This window comes from Drosophila biarmipes, chromosome 3R (genome assembly GCF_025231255.1).
Source record: "Drosophila biarmipes strain raj3 chromosome 3R, RU_DBia_V1.1, whole genome shotgun sequence".
NCBI lineage: Eukaryota > Metazoa > Arthropoda > Insecta > Diptera > Drosophilidae > Drosophila > Drosophila biarmipes.
In genome coordinates this window covers 20087816-20105378 of record NC_066616.1, presented here as the reverse complement: position 1 = coordinate 20105378, position 17563 = coordinate 20087816, and the positions used below count along the sequence as shown (strand labels likewise).

The 17563-nt window shown below is 42.6% G+C and overlaps 1 protein-coding gene across 2 annotated transcripts in view; it reads left to right on the top strand.

Moving 5' to 3' along the window:
* The window catches only part of LOC108024793 (AF4/FMR2 family member lilli), a 42142-nt gene extending 26320 nt beyond the window's left edge, over nucleotides 1-15822 (top strand). The window contains exons 3-5 of one of the 2 annotated variants that reach the window (XM_050888765.1): nucleotides 8951-9622; nucleotides 12554-12688; nucleotides 13250-15822. In XM_050888765.1, the coding sequence (XP_050744722.1) occupies nucleotides 8951-9622; nucleotides 12554-12688; nucleotides 13250-14634 (2192 nt within the window). In that variant the 3' untranslated portion in view covers nucleotides 14635-15822. Of the gene's footprint in view, nucleotides 1-4065; nucleotides 4559-8950; nucleotides 9623-12553 lie in introns of those variants that run through there. The other variant, XM_017094924.2, reaches the window with a different exon arrangement.
* Nucleotides 15823-17563: the final 1741 nt, after the last annotated feature.

Genomic DNA, 17563 nt, shown 5'->3' with positions numbered 1-17563 from the left:
TTGCTCTATTTCAGCCAATGGAATATTTTTCGGGGTCCCAAAATGTTTAAATTTCCAATTTGTGTCTCTAAACAACAATATTCCCCCCTTTTTCCTGTTGACTGCAGCAATTTACGGCAACATGCCAAGATCATAAAGCATATTATGATGCTCATAAATTAAATGAAATAAAATATAAAACAAAAAATCAAAAATTTTGTTTATGAATTTTACAAAGAACATAAGTCAGACGTATGAAAAATAAAATTGAACTTTAGCTCTGGTCCTAACAATTTACAAGGAGCGGAATTTAAGCACCATCAAAACGGCTGCTAATAAATATATGTAAAATCTATATGTTATGTATGGCAAAGGTGGTATATAAATTTATTCACACCTCGACTCTAAAGACGACGCCCACTTGGCGATTGGTTTATGGCACTCACCTATGTGGCCCCAAAGCCAAAATGAAGTTGGCTTGCGTAATGCGCAGCAATCAAGTGCGTTTTGAAACGGAGTGAAAACTACACAGAGTCCCCCCATTGGCAGCTGGTAGGGCTGAAAAAAAAAACAAAGCAATTCAAGTACTGAATTGCCAACCAATAACAAGTGAATAGAAAGAGCACTAACTCAAGTGTATCCCATAGATACATGTATCCGGCGGTTCGAGTGGAAGCGGGATGGCAGCAAACGAGTTGCATTGCCAGTCAGTCGAGTCAATACGCTTTTAATTACGGCCTACGCGATTCGAGCTGTAACTCAAAAGTTGCCCTAACAAAACTTTTCACCATTTACAGCAAAACGCGGACCTTGGCTAAAACGACAGAGAGACAGACTCAAGCCAGGCTTGGCATTGATGCCAATGTTTGTTTGTTTGTTTGTCAAGTTAGGTTTTGTTTTGTATGCCGTGTATCTCCCTGTCGTGTATCTGTATCTGTGTCTGCGCTGGGCGCGTGCCATGTGTCATCTGGCTTGCGACTGCGACTCGCGACTTGCGACTATCTAACGCCTCTGCCTCATCAGCCGTCTCCCCAATTGACCCACGCACGTTCAGCAACGTTCTCAATGAGATAACACGGCTGAGGAAACCCACACATCCGCGAAATTGGCATATAGACAGATATAGATATCAGTGCGATGTTGGATACTCAGATAGGCAAGGCAGCAAGCCACAAAAAGGGTGAATAAATTACCCGATCAAGCTGATTTTGAAGCCAGCAATACCATAACTTTAGAAAATTCGGGTTTCTTAATTTCAAAAAAATATATAAATAAATAAAAGATCTTAGAAAAGTCTTTTGTATACTAATATAATTTAATGCTTCTGATTAATTTCTATCATTTTCTTCTTCAAAATATCTCTTTTTTAGCTAGAATTGCATCAACAACTTACCATTTGACATTAAATACCAGCAAAACATTATATTACCCATGTTACCCAGAGGCCTACCTCAACGCCGAACTCCGAAAAACATTAATTAGTTTGTTAAAACCAAAAAAAGCCAACAATGAGTGTAAGCAAATTTATTTGTTTGTCTGTGCCAGGCAGCTTTATTGGAGACCCGACCTGTCCTGGGAGTGCTGATGCTTGAGCCAGTGAGCTACCAAATTGAGGAAAAGGTGCAGCGGAGCTGCTACCAGTCATCACCTGGCAGCTCAGCTGGTCTTAAAACCGAAGAACGCCACTCACATTCGAGTGCCAAGCATGTCCATCTTTGGATGAACGGCAATCAAAATCAAACTGGCAGCCAGCAGGCAGCCAATAATTTACAATGGCCACAAAAGTGTATTTTTAGATTGTGCAAACTATTTTCGTGGGTGTTTTGTCAGGGGCTGGGCACCAAAGCACCTCTCGCGCTTTTCCCCCAAACGCAAAGCAAAACAACACAATAATAACAATTCCCGAAAACAGCGTCACTAGAAATTTACGTTGAATATTATAGAAAATTTCTGAATAGATTGTCCTATATTTAGCGTAATGAGTTTTCATTTTCTTCGCTACTGACTTGATGAAAATCGCACAAGTACGTTGGCCTACAGGTGGCCGACGGCCCCCACTTTCGGTCCCTTTCCATCGCCCTATTTTAACCATATCCACACAGTTCCCATCTCTTACAATCCTCGATCGGTCAGCATTATGTGAAGGTTAAAAATAATCGGGAGCGTATGCGATTTGTATTTATTTTGTTTGGCAAAACTTTCACAAATGAGGCAAAGTTCTATTTTTGGGTGGGGGCGCAAGTATCTGCATCTGTATCTGTGGCCGTATCCCTTGTGTATCTGCCAGATATCTGACGTACTCTGTTGTTGTCTGGTGCTGAACTTTTTGCCGGCAAAAAACGAAAAGAAAAACACTTCCCCAGGTGTTTATTTTTAGGTCATGGCGTGTGCTCCAATCAACACACGAAAAGGTGTCTGGTTTGGGGATGTGTTTGTAATTTTATCACCTGAGGTTGGCTTAACTTACCGAAACCCTTTTCTTATTATGAAACCCAAGGCATTGAGTGAGCATTGTGGTTTCCTATCCCAGCATCAATGTAATTAAATTTCCGTAATATTTCTGGCTGCAATTTTGTTTATGTTTCCCCGTAAAAACAGTGCGGTATAAATTCCTCTGCACATTGCACATCTGACGTACAACCTTGTCCTTAGCACATGAAAACTGTTGTTTCATTTACAATGTGAACGAATGATAAACATATGAACCGAAATTCCAAAGGCTGTCAATGGAATTTCGGAAAACAGACAGAGTCAGAACAGCAAAACACGGAAGCAGTGCGAATATTACCAAAAGAATATTTAAAATTTCGAAAAAATGTTTAAGTTTAGTGATTTAAATATTATATGTATAATACTTTTACCAAGTAGCTTTTTAATAGCCTTTTATAAGTTCAGTCAAGCAGTCAAATAAATCAATCATCCTAAAAACTCTTTAATATTTTACGTTTCACACGAAAATCATTCACCAGAACTTATGGTCGTGCCCTTCCTTACCCATTCCAATTATGCATATAAATGAACTGCTTTTCATTAAGTGCCTGAAACTTTGTTTCGGATTCCATGGGAAACCTACGTTCCTGACCTTTTCTATATGCAAAAAGCTTTTCAAAGACTCAATTGTCCAAACTGACTAGCCTAACTTAATAAAACTGCCCCAATTACCCGGGAATTGCCCAAACAATTCCCTCAATAGAAACACCTCAGCTGTGAAGTATTTCAGACACTTGCCAAAACATTTACCCAACTATTTATCAAACAATTTGCTCCCTGACCTTTGCTGGCTACCGGAAAAAGTATCTCGCAGATACAATGCCCAGACATAGCCCCGGCAAACTGTCCATAAATGGTCAAGTGAATCATTTGTTTAGAAATTGGTACATTTTTGGCGGCCGGCTCATGCAAACAATTCGGATGGTATCTCAGAGTGTTTACGTCGATGCGAAAATTTCAATGGCTAATGGGCCGCAATTTTCGCGCACACTGATGACGTATTTCGGGAAATCATAACATTTGCCAGCCGCTAAAAGTCTCACACAAGCGTACCAAATCGATGGATACCGAGATACTTTTTTGGGGGGTGGGGGGTCTATGGCTTCGTAGTACCTGTTGTATTATTTTTACCTCAAGCGAGACGGGAGAGAAGTCGAGTTCGAATTTGAGAGAGGGAGAGGGAGAGAGAGAGAGAGGCAGCGAAACTCACCACAGCGGAAAGGCCTGGCAAACTGTTGATTGGCTGGAGTGCGCGTGCGCGATGAAAATGGCTGCAGCGTAGGAGGCAACGGGACCTACGATTGGATCGACATCAGGCCCCAAAACCGGCCGGCTGTGCCAAGCACACACACACATGGCCGTGCTAGAGGCATGTGACGTCGGTGAGCGCCACAATTTCCCCGCCAGAGAGCGGCTTTTTCGAACTCGACACTCTGAGGCGCGTGCCGCCCGACCAAGGGGCACGCATATAGTGAACTGGCGCCCAAACAGGGGCACTACCCGGTGCAGCGGTGTGTGTGAGCGGGCCGCGATGTTGAGTTTCATTCATAAAAACCGAAAGAGGGCGCATCTCGTGCCTCAGTTGTGTTCGGACAAGCAAACGCGACGGTTGGAATAGAAGAAACTAAAAAGCAAGCAAGCAAGCTAGCAAGAAATCAAGCAAGCAAGTCCAAAGCCAAACATTTATATAGATATTCAAACGGTTGATATCTATTGGGAAATTCTAAAAAAATAATACAAGAAAATAACAAATCGTTTTGTGCAGTGATACACAGAAAGAGCAGTGCCAATAAAAACAAATACTAATAAGAAATGCTCCATTAATTAACTAAAACTCGAGTAAAAGTGAAAGGATACTTGGGCACTTGGCGACGGCATGAATGAAAAAAGCCCACAGCCCCATAAGATGATTACACGAGCAGTGCTTTATTGATTTTTGCCCCGCAGTGCGAACGAACGAGACTCTCGTGCAGCTGACAGTGAAAATTCTTTAGACCGTCTTAGAGCGACGAAAAGCCGAGAAGGCTTCTCAAAAAAAAAGCCAAAGGAAAACCCTTTGAATTCTTCTGCAAGTGCCATTGCGATCCAGGTGGGTGTTTGTTTAGCAGTGAAACTGATTTCGTGATGTGTTCTCTCTAGACTGATGTATTATAAAATGTATCCCATACTTACTTTTATTCAATTTTGGGTTAGGATGACATATGTAGGTTGTGAACTTGCCTGAATTATGGGCCAACAAATTTAATTTATAAAAACGCTAAGAGAACATAAATTCGGAAGCTGATTTATGTGTGTCGCGTCGATTTGGAAACTTAGAGAAAAAAAAAAATTTTCACAATTCTTATTGGCATTTTATTGTGAACTAAGCTGTCTTTTAAATTAATTTTAAAAAGGTGTTGAATTGTTGTCCAGTGTTCGTTGAAATAAATTTTAAATATTGTAAAGAATATCTATAAATAAATTTACTCAAAGATTTCGTTTTAATAAAATTCTTATTAGATTCCCATTGTTAAAAATATGCTAGTTCGTTGATTTTATTTTTCTTTGAACTACAAACTTGTTGCAATAATAGTACCAAAAATATAAAGAAAAATCCTCAACCCTTGCCTCCCCTCTCGCCCAGTCGGTTTATTTTCTTCTCCCAGATTTAGTTGAAAGATATAAAAATTCATTTAACGCATAATAAAAATTTCTGCACGTTATTTAGATAGCACCTGTGAGCAGGCACAGCCAAGCGGCAAAATTTACGACTGCAACTATGTATTCCCGAATTTATGTAGCCCCAAGCAGCAGTCTATCTGTATCTGCATTAGCCATTTGCACTTTTTGTAATTAAATTATTGTCATACACTTAGCGCTCAATTAAAATAGCAATCTGCTCAGCTCAGATGTTTACAATTTGATGGCACATTTTTTTGGTCCGTCTGCATTCCCCGAAATTTACATAAACCCATATCCCCAGAGGTCCGCCCCCGAAACGCCCAACAACTTTTCCCGCTAATGCACTTCCTAGTGGCGCTTTTTAGTGCCACAGCCGCAGTGCATACGAAATGGAAAAACAATTAGCAAAATGATTTACATGCAACCTCCCATAACGAAAACGCGCCGTGTGGAAAAGCCAAGGATCATTTATCAGTTTTTAAAGCTTTTCCATCACTTTTCGTCAATTTTCGTATTTGGGAAATTAATTATGAGATCAAAACAAAAGGTGCCGACATGCGTTGCGGGGTCGTAGAGTTCGTTTAACACTTGCCGCAGTTGCCAAATGGCACTTTGACATAGCCCCCATCCAGGGGATCTACCATTTTAAGTGGCCAAAAGCATGAAGTTGCCGTCGGGAGTTTTTTTTCTGTTATGTGCTTTTGTCTGCCAAGTCAAACAAGAAAATTTTCATTTAAGTGCCCACTAAAATGATTTCGAACAAAACAAAAAAAAATCTTTATAAAAATATACATATTCGGTGTGGTGTGGTGCGGTGTTGTTGTTGTCTGGCCCGCGGCTGTTTATTTTCATTAATTGTTCTCATGAGGAGGGAAAAACAGGCAACCAGAGCTGTTGGCATGAAAAGTGTGACAAAGTGTTACGCATGCAAAAGACGGCGGCAAAAGATACATTTTCATGTTGTCCATGTTAACTTGTTGGACACTCCTGGTGAAGGGAGGCTGATGGAGGATGGGGCTGTGGACATGGTTGGGGATATGGATGGGTGGGGTTCCCACTGCTCCCGCTGTGTGAATGATGGACTTTGTTGCCGCCCGGCCATTCCATCATCGTTTCGTTTTGGCTCCGTGTCGCATGCAACTTGCATGTTTTCTATCTATGTATCTGCAAGATACTTTTACTCCTCGCACACTCGCACACACTTGACTAATGATCGCCATCCCTTCTCCTTTAAACGTTTCTCCAATTTCTTTTCATATTAATAACCAAAGATAACAAAACCAAAAAGAAACCCGAATTATTATTGTTATTATTAATTGAGATGCCAAGGTTGGGAATGCAAATCCGGCGATACTTGAGCACCGGATAGTATTGCACAAGATCCCCCAAGACAACAAACTTGTAGTTTATTTTTGGAGCCGTTAAGTAGCCAAAGGTCGCTTAGCACGTCTCAACATTTAATCCTCAATGAGGTCTTCACAATGCTGCCAATGAAAACAAATGGTCAAAACCCAGGGTCTGGGGGTCAGCCTACCATGGCCTGGCCATCCGCATCCCCTCCTCATTTGCCAAAGCAAACAAATTGGCGCCCATCTATCGAATTGTTAACACTCTCGACTGGGGCGAGATACAAAAAAATAAGAAAAGATAAAAGAGCACATAGAACCCCAAGAGGAACTATGTATGGGAATGGCTAGAGCCGCGACAGCTGCAACCGGTTTGGCAAAACTTAATTAAAATAATATCAACATAACAATTTTTTCATGCTCGACGCTTTTTTCTCTCCGCCTTACCTCTGCCGCAGCGAGCCGTTAAATGTATCTTTCGGATATCCATCTCACTCTGGCGCACAGCCACTGCCAATATTCATTCATGGCAAAGAGATCTTGACGTGTGTTGTCTGTCCTACTACACTAAAAACAAAATCAGGAAAAATGCTATGCAAAAATATGCAGAGTGAAAGAAGTCAGGGGATCCGAACCGGAGACAAGATTTACAATATACACACGCGGAACAGTGGCGATTGGCTAAGGTGGACGTAGAGTGGAAAAGCCTTTAAAGAAACATATAAGTCATTGGAGATTTTTATTAAGATTGTAGTTGCTATTGGTAATGTTTCCTACCAAGCTTTTCTTTAAGCAGCAGTAATCTTCTTAGCCAGTTGCCACTGTAGATAAGCAACAGCTTTGGCCGGCCGTTGTTTGCTTTTCTTGATTTTTTCTTTTTTTTAAGGGAGTGTCAATTGTTAGCCAAGTTATTAAGAACCACAGGGGAAGACAAAGACCGGGCCAAGAAGTCCAAGGCGGTGGAAGTGGCTCCGATGCTCTGCAACCAGTTTTCAGACTCTGAGAGCTTCGATCCGAGCTATTGGATTTTATACACACATTTCGGCCGCCCGTGGATGATTCATGGGGCAAGAGCAGAAAAAGATACAAATCTTTGATCGACTGTAAAAATTATTGACTCGGGCGCATAATTTTATGAATGAACGAAACACAAAAGGCCCAGGCACAGGCACAGCACGCGCTGGCCCAGCACACAGCTAAGCGTGGAGATACATGCTGTGTGTGTATCGCCGTATCTGAATCTGAAACCGAGCATGAATCTACGATTCAGTCGGCGGGCCCACAGTTTTGAATGTAATTTCACTCGCCGAACGTCGCGTCGAGTGCACTTTGCCATGGAAATTATGCGTGAAATCAAATGTAAATAAAAAAGCAAAAGTGCCAAAAGCGGCGAGCTGTGGATGCCTCTCGGTAAGATGTCGGATACGCCGTGGCACGGTAGTTATTTTGGCGCATAGCTGCCTGTCAACACAAGTGCACTTGTAATGCAAATCAACGCGGTCAAGCCTTCGCCACAGAGAAAAAAAAGCACAGGAAAAACTGAAAAAATAATAATAAAATAAAACAACACTCGAGAGCTTGTGGATGACGCCACATCGAGCAGATCGAATGAGTGTGGTGGGGGAAGACCCAGACCCAGTGCCGAAACTCGTTGCAGATGGCAATCGGCAATTTCGGTTAGTTTATCCGTGATAAACATACAGGCGAAACTGCAGAAACTACAAAATAAATAATAAGCCAAGTTTATGGGACATTTGTTTAGAAAAATTAGCCGGACAGGCTCTAATTGAGAGACTTGCATAAGTTTGCGGCGGTGGCGATTGCGTAAGGTCACCGCCTGACCCACTTCCCCAAACCTGGGCCACACTTGCACTTCCATGGGAAAGAGGCCAGTTCTACTTCTCAGGGCTCGGGCCAAGTGCTTAATCGATCTTAATTTAATTGCCTGCGATCGTGGGCGCAGGAGGCGAAAGTCTGCGACAGTTTCCGCAGACGGCGGCTCGGTGGCAAATTAAATTGTTAAGTAATTTCACCACTTGATGACCCCAAAGCACTCACTCACCCATCGATGGATTGCCATGGCTGGTTATGCAATCGAACAGCTGTCGTGGCAAATCAATTGAAAGCCAAAGTGCGCAGCATTCGCATTATGGTTTTGCATGAGTTTGGGCTGCGTCTGCGGTTACCAACTGTGATTACACTTGACATTTCCTCTTCAATTTACCATAAAATACGAAGTATCATTTTCTACGGAAAAATGACTTGAGAATTATAAGAGTAAGACTTGGAAAAATACTGAAATATTTCGAGGATATGATCTTATGGTTGAACTAAATCTAAAAATGTTCTTAAAATCTCAAAATTTTCTTTACGTTTTCCAATCTTTTGTAAGATCACTTAACCATGATCTGTTTATAACATTTGTTGATCCGTGTTTCCCAAGTTATAACCTATTTTCCATCTATTTTTTGCAGGCGGCGTAGCCCCTGGAACTCCATCAGCGGCCATGATCATGGAAGGGCTTGAAACCCTGGTGGCGCCAACGCATCACGCATTCCTGCTCACCGAGACGGCCGCGGCCGCCCACTTCAATGTGCTGAGCTTCGACACCTGTCTGTTCAAGACGAGCACGGCGGCCCAGAGCAGCGGCGGCAGTCCCTCGACGGCCACCTACCTGAGTCCCGCCCAGTTCGGTGGCAACCACGGCGGCGCCAGCACCAGCAGCGGCTCCCTCAACTCCTCCGCCGCCTCCTCGTCGTCCTCCTCCTCGCTGCTGCACTACACCACCGCCTCGGCAGCCGCTGCCGCCGCAGCAGCCGCAGCCGCATCTGCTTCCGCATCCGTCAACAACTCGGTGCTCCGTGCCCGCAACCAGACGGCCACGCCCACCCAGGGCGGCAGTCCGGGCCACGTGGCCGTTCAGCCCAGCGCCACCGCCAGCAGCGGCCGCAGCTCGGCCTCCCATCTCAGCCTGCTGAACACCAGTGGCCAGCACAGTCCCGCCTCCTCGGCCGTCGAGCAGGTGGAGGCCCACAAGCAGCTGATCGAGGCGCTGCCGGGCGACCTCAACACGCCGGTGACCACGTCCAGCGACATACCCTCGTTCTTCGGGCCCACCACCGTGGTGGAACCGCCGCCCATTACTGGTAAGTTCATCTAACAACAAATTAAAAAATAAATATATATTTATTTTATTTTAATAACAAATAAAATTAGTTAAAATTAAATATTATACATTTTATGAAATGATAATGAATCAAATATTACAAGCGATGTTACATTTTCATTAGAAATGTATAAGTGATTAGTTGATCTTTAGAAGATCTTACAGAATAATTTCGCTTTTTTCAAAAAAGGTTATTTATCTTAAAGATTTAAAATTTTATTTAAAATATATATCTTAGATTATTAAATAAACTCCTTTTTAAACAAAATCATAGGTACATTATAAACCAAAGGATAGAGAATATATTTGCTTTCAAATCTCCTTAAAAATACTGCGATCCCCAAATCAATATAACTTAAAATGAGGCGAAAGTATATGCATTCCTGCCGCGATAGTTCAATATTATAATACACCCTATAAATCGTGGGCACAAAAGCCTCGGCAAACATTTATAGAGTTTTGCCAGCGGCCGGGAGAAACTCGGGCCGTGAGGTTTCTTTATCTGCTGCTAATGGATGCAGCTTGCAGCTGCCACATGCTGCACCGGTGGCAAGCAATGCCAGTTGCACGGTCCGCATGGAGCGTGGAGTATGGCGTATGGAGTCCGCAACTAATCCGTTGTCAGTCTTAAGTCTCAACATAAATCAGCCTCAGCGGAGAGCGCAGAAGACTGTCGTTATGCTGGGCCATATCTTGACTTACTTCTGCGCCACTGCCACTCCAGCGAACACACATAACTCGGCTTTGTCTTTCACCGGACTTCCCTTGCAGCAACCTTTTCTCCCTGGGCCCGGCCCGAATAACAAGTTCAAAATCAAAAGCAAACATTCGAAAACGCTCAAGTACCAATTTTTTCTGTATTTGCACGTCCACTGATTTGTTGATCTTGTTTTTTCTCTTATTTACTTTGTGATTTCTCGTCTGTCTGTGTCTTAATAATTTCGTTTTGAATGTATTATTAAGTTATGGGGCCTTTATGGGGCGGCCTCCATTCAAGAGTTTTTATTATATATTATGTATACCCACTTTTCGTCTTTGGTCACATAAATATAAATTAATAAAAACGCTGACATCCCAATGGCTAAATCACCTTATAGACTTCATAAAATTTATGTCATAAAAAATTGTATTTTTATTTTTGCGCTCACTTTTCATTAATGTCAAATAGAATTGAATTTTGCCACACTCACGACGCGCAGCGTTCTCATATTTCTAAGAGTGCATAATAGAAATAATAAATACAAAAAGGCAACAACGTCGCTTAATTAATCTGGAGGCAACAACAACGGCGCATGTATTAAACATTTCCGTTCAGTGTCAATGTTTCGAGCGCAATTTTCTCACTGGCAACTGTCTCAAGATACGCGGACCCACAGAAAGGCAGCAAAAAAACACCATATCGGACTTGGGCATATATATCTACAGACATATGGAGCTGCATTTCTAATTGAATTAAGGCAAAGCAAACAAAGTATACTAGATTTGCTGCTGCTATCAAAAACAATTGAGTTTAATTGCTCTCTTTACCCCGAAGAATTAAAACATTTTCGAGCGCGAGAGTGCGAGCAGAGATCCATTGAAAATGCATAAAAAGAATATACTAACGTATAGCTGGGCTAAAATATGTTTCAGCCACATATATTGTTAGCCAGAAGCCAACAAAATGTCACTCATAAATTCTGGCCACTGCCCACGCAGCTTGGACTTTTTGGCCAAAGGCGAAAGAGAAAGAACGGCTAAAATCATAGACATGGGCAATTTTCAAATGAAAATCCATTAAAACAATTTGCATGACAATGATGGAGCGGCTTTTAATCGCCAAACTTGGCAAGCGGGCGAACAACTCGCATTCGAGGGCTCGGACGAGTTGGTTGGCCAAAAAGAGGATGGCCGGGCCGAAAGGCTCCATATTGGCCAGACTAGAGTGCGTCTGTCAGAAATGAAACATAATTTGTTGTCGTACTTTTTCTATTTCTTTTTTGGGGGGGTAGGAGAGGGACATAATTTGCCCTGACAGCATTAATGGGGCTTGCAAATATATGTGTGTTTGAACAATAGAAACGCTATCGCGTATATTTCTATGAATCCCAGCGCATGACTGCCCTCGCTCCCCGCCAAAACCAGATTGATGTCGCAGCACATTAGGCGCATTGCAACTCAATCAATATCCAGGCTAAAGCTCAAGTCCGGGCGGCATTAATGACGACAATCGTGAGCAGTACAGAAAAAAACAGAAGGGAAAAAGAATAAGAGCGCTGGAGAAGATTCCCTCGGCCTGGTAGCCGCGTAATTAGTCTTCTCGCCGACACTTTTGCCTGGCCCCCAAGTCCCCCAAGCCCCCCAAGTCCCCAATCCCTGCTGGTCTTCTGCCGCCGGCAGCTTCTGCACTTCTGGTCTTGGCCTGCTGGCACGATGAGCGATGATTCCGACCTCCCGTGTCGTTCGATTTCCGCGAAATCAAAGCGCGCCCAGCTGCAGCAGCCCAGTGCCACAGTGCCAATGCCGTTCAAGCGAACTGTGATTGATATCGTTGCAACAGCAACATCAGCAGCACCAGCAGCCACTCTACCAGCACCAGCAATCAAGACATTCAGGGCAATGATTTACTTGACTATACAACCAAAATATATTACCCAGTGTGGCAAACACTCCCAAGAGAACTCATCTTCCTGCTTTATTTCTCTTTTAAATTTCCTTGAAATCACAAAACGAAATTATTGTTATTATAAGTACAGATTCATTGGAAAAAGACAAATATATTTTATTGTTGAGCCACACAAATGGAATTTTAGACAAACACATTTTTCTATGTAATTGCTTATATTAATGATTACTTTTTATTTATAGTTATAAAGTTATATTCACTTGTAATTCGTAAATTAACAAAATATCCATCGTCTTTCAATTCCAGGTTCCATCGAATCCGAGGACCTCTCCTTGGAACCCCAGGTGATATCTGTGGCCAGTCCCGTGCTGTCGCATTGCAGTCCGTTGAAAGAGGAACGCAGCACTCCGCCAGCTTTGGCCATTGTCAAGGAAGAATCAAGTAATAATAGTTGTAATATGTACCCACAACACAACAACAACAACACCACATCATCATCAACAACTACAACAACAACCAAACAGACAACCAGCGAAAGCATCAACAACAACAACAACAACACTGAATGCGTTGGCTCGCCGGGCAACCACACACAATCACACCAACAGCAACAACAACAGCTGCATCACAACAACAACAACAACACGACCAGCAACAACAGCAATTGCCACCACAGTCACCAACAACACCAGCAGCAGCAACAACAACACATGAGCTCCCCGCAACATCAATACCAACAACACCAAATATTACACCAACAACAACAATTGCCAAATCATCACCATCATCATCATCACCACCACCACCATCACAGTCAGCTACAACTCCAACAACAACAGCAACAACAACAACAACAGCAGCAACACCAACAGCCGCTACACCAACAACAGCAATTGCAACACCAGCAGCAGCAACAACAACAACACCAACAACACTATCAGCAACATGCCATCCAACAACAGGCTAGCAAAATCTCATATCGTGGCATTTTCACCACCACAGGCAACGCAATGAATGCAGCAGCAGCCGCCGCAGCAGCGGCCCAGCAGCAACAGCAGCAGCAGCAACATCAGCACCAGCAGCAACTTCCCTCCCCGCAACTGGGCGTTCTGGCCGGGCCAATGTCACCGCCCTCGAACAGTTTGGGCAACAGTTGGGGTCTACCCAGTCCGGACAAGACCATGTTCCAGCCACCCCTGTTCAGCCTGCCCGCTCACTATGCCACCATGCAACAGCAGCAGCAGCAACAGCAGCAGCAGCAACAACAGCAGCAGCAACAGCAGGCGACAGGAGCGGCTCCTTCGCCCTACGACGATGGCAGAGCTGCAGCAGCAGCGGCGGCACAACATGCTGAGTTACTCGGCCTCACCATGGATTGCACACCCCTCTTGCTGAAGCAACCACCGCCAACATACGCCGGAGCCACCTCCGGATTCGCCGGCCTGGCTGACCTCCACACCAGCCACGAGCAGCAGTTGCAGCAGCAGTATGTGCGATCGCAGCCAAAGTACCAGTGGCTGGACTCCCCGGCGGACTATGCCCAGCAGCAGGTGCAGCAGCAAGTGCAGCAACAGGTGCAACAGCAGCAGCAACAGCAGCAGACCTTGGTGCTGCCAGGACCCACTTCATCCGCCAGTTCCAGCAATGCCGCCCTGGGCGTTCTGATACCCAAGCAGGAGAGCTATCCGGACATGCAGCCCAGCTCGAACGGCACGGGCTATTCCGCTGGTTCCGGCGGCAGCTCGTCGGCTGCGGCTGCGGCCGCCGCTGCAGCAGCAGCAGCAGTGCAACTGGCCGAGTACAGTCCTTCGACCAGCAAGGGACACGAGATCCTCTCCCAGGTCTACCAGCAGAGCAGTGTGCCCTTGAAACTGGTGCCCGTCAAGCCGCGCAAGTATCCCAATCGCCCCAGCAAGACGCCCGTGCATGAGCGACCGTACGCCTGTCCGGTGGAGAACTGCGATCGCAGGTTCTCCCGCTCCGACGAGCTCACCCGCCATATACGCATCCACACGGGGCAGAAGCCCTTCCAGTGCCGCATCTGCATGCGCAGCTTCAGCCGCAGCGACCACCTCACCACCCACATTCGCACCCACACCGGAGAGAAGCCCTTCAGCTGCGACATTTGTGGCAGGAAGTTTGCGCGCTCCGATGAGAAGAAGCGACATGCCAAGGTGCACCTGAAGCAGCGCATCAAGAAGGAGAAGGTGCGTGGCGAGCAGCAGCAACAGCAGCAGCAGCAGCAACAACAGCAGCAGCAACAGCAACTACAGCAGCAGCAACAGGAGCAACATCACCTGAGCCTGCAGCAGCACCAGCAGTACCAGCAACACCACCTGCTGCACTCCGCCGACCTGGCCATAGTCACCTCGAGCGCGAGCATGTAGAGACTACAGAACTCGGAATCCAGCGGCGAGAAGGCCAAGACTCCCCGGCACAAGGTTAGTCTGGCCCTGGCCCTGGATCTCGACGAGAACGCCTTTCCCTTCGAGCTCACATCGGACTACGGAACCCTGTCGCCGCTCACCAGTCCCAGGCAGTCGAACTACGTGTGGTTCGGCCAGGATTCCAGCCAGCCCTTCTTCTACAAGGACAGCCACGTCCTGGAGAAGATGGCCTAAGTCCCGGGCGATCCCGTTCCCGTTCCAGTGGAATCAATCGCTGATGCTGAATAATCACTTAATGTATACTGAGTTGTAGTAGTCGTAAAATCGGGGTTGTGCTATCAGCAAAATCTATGCAAGACATTAAATCGTAATGAACAATACAATATGCTACAGTTAGCCTAGATAATATCACACAATGGTCAGGATAGGAGGGTCGAGCAGCGCGAAACAGAGTTACTAACCAATACAAAGCCTAACTAAAGCAAATTGACGATTACTAATTATATTCGATGTAATTGAAAATGGGAAAAATATTTAACTTATGTCTCTAATACTGTGATCTCATGTGTAATAATTATTAATTTTAATTTCCTTACATTTACATTTACATAACTGCAAATAACCAGAAATAATTTTAAAAATTATAATCCTTTCGCCTTTGCCTAGCTAATGTTCATTTTTTAAAAATGCTAACACAAACCACACACAAACCAACACTAATTTATTGCATTTTAAAGTAATTATATATATACTATAATTATTAACTTATTGTCTTAAAGGTTTAGATTTAGGTTTTAACCTACAGAATACACAATTGAACACACAAATCTTAGCATATCATTTTTTCCTCTAAGCATTATAAATTGCATAAGTTGAAAACAAAAATTACTTTTAAATCGAATAATGCAACTTTCGTGTGCTGATTGTAAACGAAGAGAAACTTGTTTAACAAATCGAAAACTTAAATTTGAAAAATGCCCCAGTGTACTTCCTTAATTGATTCGAAATCAAAATGGCAGATGAAAATTAAATTTTATTATATTATACTTTAAATAATTATAGATGTTCACTCTACTGTAGAAAACAATTTCTTCTTATGTTATTAGGGTTTATATTAAGTTTGATTAATTTTTATATTATTAGTTTACTTTACCTTTGAAAATATATAACAATTTTTTAAAAAACATATATTATTTTGTATTTATTTCTTTTCGTTTTTTCATTTTGAAATACCTTAAAGAAAAGAAAAAATAATGGTGCATGCTAAATATATAGATGGTTTTGGTTCGCAGTATCTGGCAATAAGGACCGAAGAAAAAGTACAGAGTTTCGTAGGTGTTAGACAATAGAAATATTGAGTATCCTTCAGTACAAGAAACGCTTTCAGTCCTTGTTCGAACCTTTCCCACAACCTTTTCCATGGCTATATATATTTTCGTATGGCTATGAATCACGCAGTATACCTATAAATAGGAATAAGAATACATTTAATAAGATATTCGATGTTCAGCTTATTCTGAATGAGTCTGGCGCCTCAAAAACTACAGCCTAACGAACTTGAATCGAAGTAGAAAGTGTAGGGAAAACACGAAAAACAGAAACCTAATGGAACTCTTGTGCCACTCGACAAATATATTTGTTGATGTATACATAGATATTTGTAGAGAGCAACGATAGCTGAAATACGAACGTAACGAATGGTTTGAGAATGTTTTAAATTCGGATCTATTTTATAGCAAAAATAATGGTGAACACACATATATTTTGCATAGCCGCTAAAATCAGACACAAATTAGAGGTAAAATCTTACAATAGATAGAAGATATAGTAGGTAAAGGGCAGTGCCAAAAATGAAAAGGAAATAAAACACACACCCTTCCCAGAGGAGCATAATATTAATCTATATATTTGTATTGAAAGTTTGTCATTTCTTAGCCTAGCGTAATGTTCAGAGTAAGTGAATAAGTCACAAAGTATCCAAAATACAAATGAATGTGTGAAACTTATGTGCCATCAAGAAAATAATGAAGCTTATAAAACACAGAGAAAAATAGTTATATTTAAAGGATCGATTTTGACATTTTAAACGTTGTGATTCATATTGTTCATTCGATGCATGGTTCAGTGTTGATACTTACTAATAATATTATTCAGTCATCTATCCAAATGGGCAAAGCTTATGCAGAATATATCCCTAGGTGTATTTACTGTGTACATATGTAGACGTGTTTATAACTCAAGTTGCTTATGGACAGTTTTTCTTCCATATATAAATTACATGAACGTGAAATTCACTTGGATAAATGTGTTTTATTGATGCATTCTTAGCTAGACAACAATTATTCGTAGCTAAGCAAACAGATTCAAAAACATTTAGTGCTCAAATGGTGAAGCTTGGAAATGGTTTTTGTAGATTTCGCATTGCAGTTCAAATATAATTTGTTTGTGCGTTAAATACATAGGCATGTAAGTGTTTCTTAATGTTTTTTGTGTGCACTTTGAGTACTTAATTACCATCTAAATGAATATACACTAAGAGACTCTCAATTCGTAAACTCTAATTTCCAAGACTGTCTTTGTGTTTAGATCGTTAAGTCGTCTATCGAATCGGTTCTATCATCCAGAAAAAAAAAACAAAACAAAATGGGAAGCCCCATCTTGCCAACTATATCAGTTCTTTCCTATAAATTCATCACCTAATATACCTATATCCCTAAGCATAAGTTGATATTTTATGTCAAAGTAAACCTACAATATTCGAATTATATATTAAACACAAGAAAAATATGCAAATTTGGCGAGAACACTTTTTGAGGAAATTAAAGAAACAAAATTTAAAATTAAACCAGGCCCAGTGTTTTACTTTAGCTTTATCATCTGGCACGTTCGGCGAATGGATTCCGTTCTGGTCATATAAATTAGTTAGGCA